Source organism: Sinocyclocheilus rhinocerous, unplaced genomic scaffold (genome assembly GCF_001515625.1).
Source record: "Sinocyclocheilus rhinocerous isolate Xijiao unplaced genomic scaffold, SAMN03320098_v1.1 scaffold1136, whole genome shotgun sequence".
Classification (NCBI taxonomy): Eukaryota; Metazoa; Chordata; class Actinopteri; order Cypriniformes; family Cyprinidae; genus Sinocyclocheilus; species Sinocyclocheilus rhinocerous.
The window spans coordinates 104,346-108,470 of record NW_015647033.1 but is presented as its reverse complement, the minus strand read 5'-3'; the positions used below and the strand labels follow the sequence as shown (position 1 = coordinate 108,470).

Below are 4,125 nucleotides of genomic sequence, written 5' to 3'. Positions count from 1 at the left end.
ACATGCTTAAGAAACATTTTTTATTATTATCAATGTTGAAAAAAGTTATATATATATATATATATATATATACATATATATATATATATATTCTTTGATTAATATACATTTAAAAGAACAGCAAGTATTTAAAATTGTACTCTTTTTTTTTACATATATGAATATAAAACCATTAATACACAGGTCTGTAAGTCTGAGAACAATTTTTTTTTACAATTGGAGTGAAAAGTTGCCTAAAATATTTTGTACCCTCTCTCTCTGGATCTCACTCCTCAGGGACGAGATTTTGATCTTAATGGCATCCAGCTCCTCATTTGCGGTTGTGTACTCTGAGGGGCATGTTAGGAGAGTTCAGCAGCAGTAGCGATTCCTGTTCCGACAGCTTCTTTTTCAGCCTCTCCATGACCTTTGACCCTTTGTTGGCCCTCTGTTGAGGCAAGAAGCAAAAAGTAATCTTAAAATCTAGTGAGCTGTCTCGTGAACTTCTGAATGCATGTATGTTGCCCAAAAAATTATGTCCAGATCAGAATGTTTTGAGACACAGCTTTTTACAGTCAAAAATACACTATTTCAAAGGTTTTTTTGTTCAAAAATGTAGGACTGGTAAGATTTTTCTATGTATTTAAAAATCTCATGCTCACCAAGGCTGAATTTATTTGATCAAAAACTGTAAAAACAATAATATTGTGAAATATTATTACAATTTAAAATAACAGTTATTTAAAATTGTACTCTTTTTTTTTACATATATGAATATAAAACCATTAATACACAGGTCTGTAAGTCTGAGAACAATTTTTTTTTACAATTGGAGTGAAAAGTTGCCTAAAATATTTTGTACCCTCTCTCTCTGGATCTCACTAGTCAGGGACGAGATTTTGATCTTAATGGCATCCAGCTCCTCATCAGGGGCTTGTGGGATAGGCAGGTGCTCTGACTCTTCTGCCGTTTGGAAGGTGAGGTCTGAGAGAGGAATGTACCACTTGGAGTCATACTGCTGGCTTTTCCTGCAGACAGACAGCACAAGGGGGAAATGGGGTGATGGGGAAAATAATTTAATATACAGGCAAAAATACATCCTGAAATCTGATTATAGAGCACTGATGTTGGTGCAGACTGGGCCCACAGGTCTGAAGAGCCAGGATGTTAGGCTCAGGTTGTGAAAATAATACAAGTGTATCTGACTCAACAATACTTATATGGTAAATGAAGTGGTCCATTTTTAAAAATAGGAAGAGAGTGAGATGAAAGAGCAGACAGAATTAAGGAAAGATAGAAATGAAAGGAGAAGATGGGAGAGAGAAAACAAAGAGATTTTCCTTACCCTCCAATCTGCTTCTTCAGTTTGGCACAGAGCAGGAGGTCAGTGAAGAGAAAAACATGGCGTAGCTTCCGAGCCCCTTCCACAAGCTCCACCATGAAGCTGTCCTTCAACAGCTGACGGTTCTGTCATACACAAAAACAATGTAGACAAATTTCAATTCAGACATAGCTTCTCTCTCTCTCTATCTCTCTCTCTCCATACACACACACACAACTTTAAAAGTAAAAGTTTGGGGTTGGAATTATTAAAATAACTGTTTTCTGTTTTTAAATGTAATTCATTCCTGTGATGGCAAAGCTGAATTTTCAGCCTTTTCCAGTCTTTAGTTTCACATGATCCTTCAGAAATCATTCTAATATGCTAATTTGTTGCTCAGGAAACATTTCTTATTATTATCAGTGTAGAAAACAGTGCTGCTTAATCTTTTTTTGGAAACTGCTACTTTTTTCCATATTCTTTGATGAGTAGAAGGTTTAAAAAAAACAGATTTTTTTGTAACCATGTAAACTATCATTCTTGCTCAGTTGAATTGTTGATGAATAAAAGAATACATTTCAAATATTTATACACACACAAAGTTCAAAATATAATGTAATGCTACAGTAATACTGTCAAATATAACTGAACAATTTTTGATGAGAAGTGCCACTAGGGGGCAGTCCCACTCTATTTCCAAAAACATGGCATCAACCGTCTCAGAAAAGAGCAGTGAGCTGGTGTTGATGAGTCTTCTTTGTGTTTATGAAATGAGAAAATTGGGAGGACATTTTGAAACAGGTAACTCCGTCCACAGATCATATGCTAAGTTATAATCCCGCGAGCCTAAGCAGCGGTTAACGTGTGAAAACACACATATCCGCATAACACAGCCCCTGGCCACACATGTCACACATCAGTGCTCCCACAGCAACACGTCACCTCTGCAGTGGGAAAACAAAAGATGATATCACAAGCATCTCATCCAATGAGATGCTCTAACCTGGCTCCACTCACCTCCACATTCAAAGACAACTCATTTTTGATGCAACAACATCACTGCCGTTGACTCACCCAAAAATGTATCCCTGGACGCTTGAGTGAATTTCCCAGCATTGTGTGTGTGTGTGTGTGTGATGTGCTGTCTGCAGCTGGGGACACAGAAGAGATGGAAGAGTCACCGCATACTCATTCCAAAACTCCCAGCATGCCAGCCATGTTGTGCGTCATTGCATTTCCAGAACAAAGTGTAATGGCTTGATTTCAGCTTATGGCACCGCCAAAAATTTGATTCTTATTCCACATGGCTCCATTTTCAGCATACAGAAGTGCAGTGGCAGAGAAAAGATCCTCTTTCCACATCTCTACCAACAGGAAGAGCAATTACATCATTTAGTCAATGCAAACAGTTCAATCAACGGTTAACGGTGCCTCTTTCTCCTCAGCTCAGCCGTTTTGGCAGTAATTAATGTGCGGGGTCTTGTGTAAGTAGATGGTTACTGTCTTAAAATAGGATAGATGAATGCAGTAGTGAATGCAGAGACTCAAAGAGCTGTTTGTGCTCAAAAGATCGCACTCAGCAATACTGAAACGGGATCCTGGGAAACACAATGTTCCCAAATGCTCCCACACCACCAAGATTATATTGGTCCTGTTTCAAAGGGGAATCATGCAGGAAGCACACACCACTTCCAAAGAGGTTATCTAAAACTTGTTTGCTGAACTCTTCATAAGAGAAAAGAAGGGAGGGCAACATGTTTACAGAAAACAATAGTGCCTAGTGACAACTGCGAGTGAAGGAACTTTCGCAGATCTCACTTTGCCACAAGCTATTAATCAAAGGGAAGATGAGGCACTCTGTACATATTTATCATTCTTGTCCCACTGGTAATTCACTCAGCCCTCCAGGGGTTGGTATAAACAGCAGAGAGCTTTATTCTAGGGATATTCTGTGGCCATATATTTTTATATAATGACCACTAAACTGTATAATTGACCATTGATCAGTTATTTAAAAAAAATATATATAGCCAATAACAATGAGCAGTAATTCTTTTTATTTTATGGCAGGAAACAAAAAAATATATAAAATATATAAATAAATCACTAAAAAATAAAATTAATCATTTTAAATGCTACAAGGTAATTTAGGCATCACAACATTACAATGCACAGTATGAAAAATAGATATTCATATTGAGGTTAGCTAAAGATTACATTTAATTTAAAAGCATTATTGAATGACTTGGGTTTTTAAAAATGTGCTTTAAGTGAGCGTTAGGTAGTAATCTAATAGTAAAAAAATATTCTAATTATTATTGTGAAAAATATATTATATTATATTATATATTGTGAAAAATTATATTATATTATAGATTGTGAAAAATATATAATTACTATTGTGAAAAATATGTAATTTATAAAAAATATATAATCACGGTAAAAATAATTATTGGTATTTGTTATTTCATTATTATTATTATTTTGATGTTTGTGTGTATTATTTTATTTTATTTGCACAGAGGTAGTGCAAAAATATTATCTTAAACTCTAAAGGCTAAAACATAGAGTGCACAAAGATCACTGTACCTTTAAAAGGCTACTGAGCTGTTAGCTTTACGTTATAAGCTGTTCCTTCCCTTATACTTTCTATCCAACAATCAACAACACAATAAAACATGCACCCAGCAGCAGACACTAAACTGTGTTTCTTTCAAAGAGCACTATATATCAGCATTTACATGACTGGCATTTCCAGAACAATCTCACTGTAGGCGAAATGCAAAACCTCTCTTCCTCTCTCTTTCTTCTTCACCCTGCAAGAC

General features: G+C 35.7%; 1 protein-coding gene across 1 annotated transcript in view; it reads right to left on the bottom strand.

The window, feature by feature from the left end:
• LOC107708348 (breakpoint cluster region protein-like) overlaps positions 1 to 4,125 on the bottom strand; it is a 79,169-nt gene that overhangs the window by 12,039 nt on the left and 63,005 nt on the right. Inside the window, exons 9-11 of the mRNA XM_016512541.1 lie at positions 1,325 to 1,446; positions 884 to 1,007; positions 250 to 291 (exon numbers count right to left, since the gene is read on the bottom strand). Of these exons, the coding sequence (XP_016368027.1) occupies positions 250 to 291; positions 884 to 1,007; positions 1,325 to 1,446 (288 nt within the window). The remainder of the gene's footprint in view (positions 1 to 249; positions 292 to 883; positions 1,008 to 1,324; positions 1,447 to 4,125) is intronic.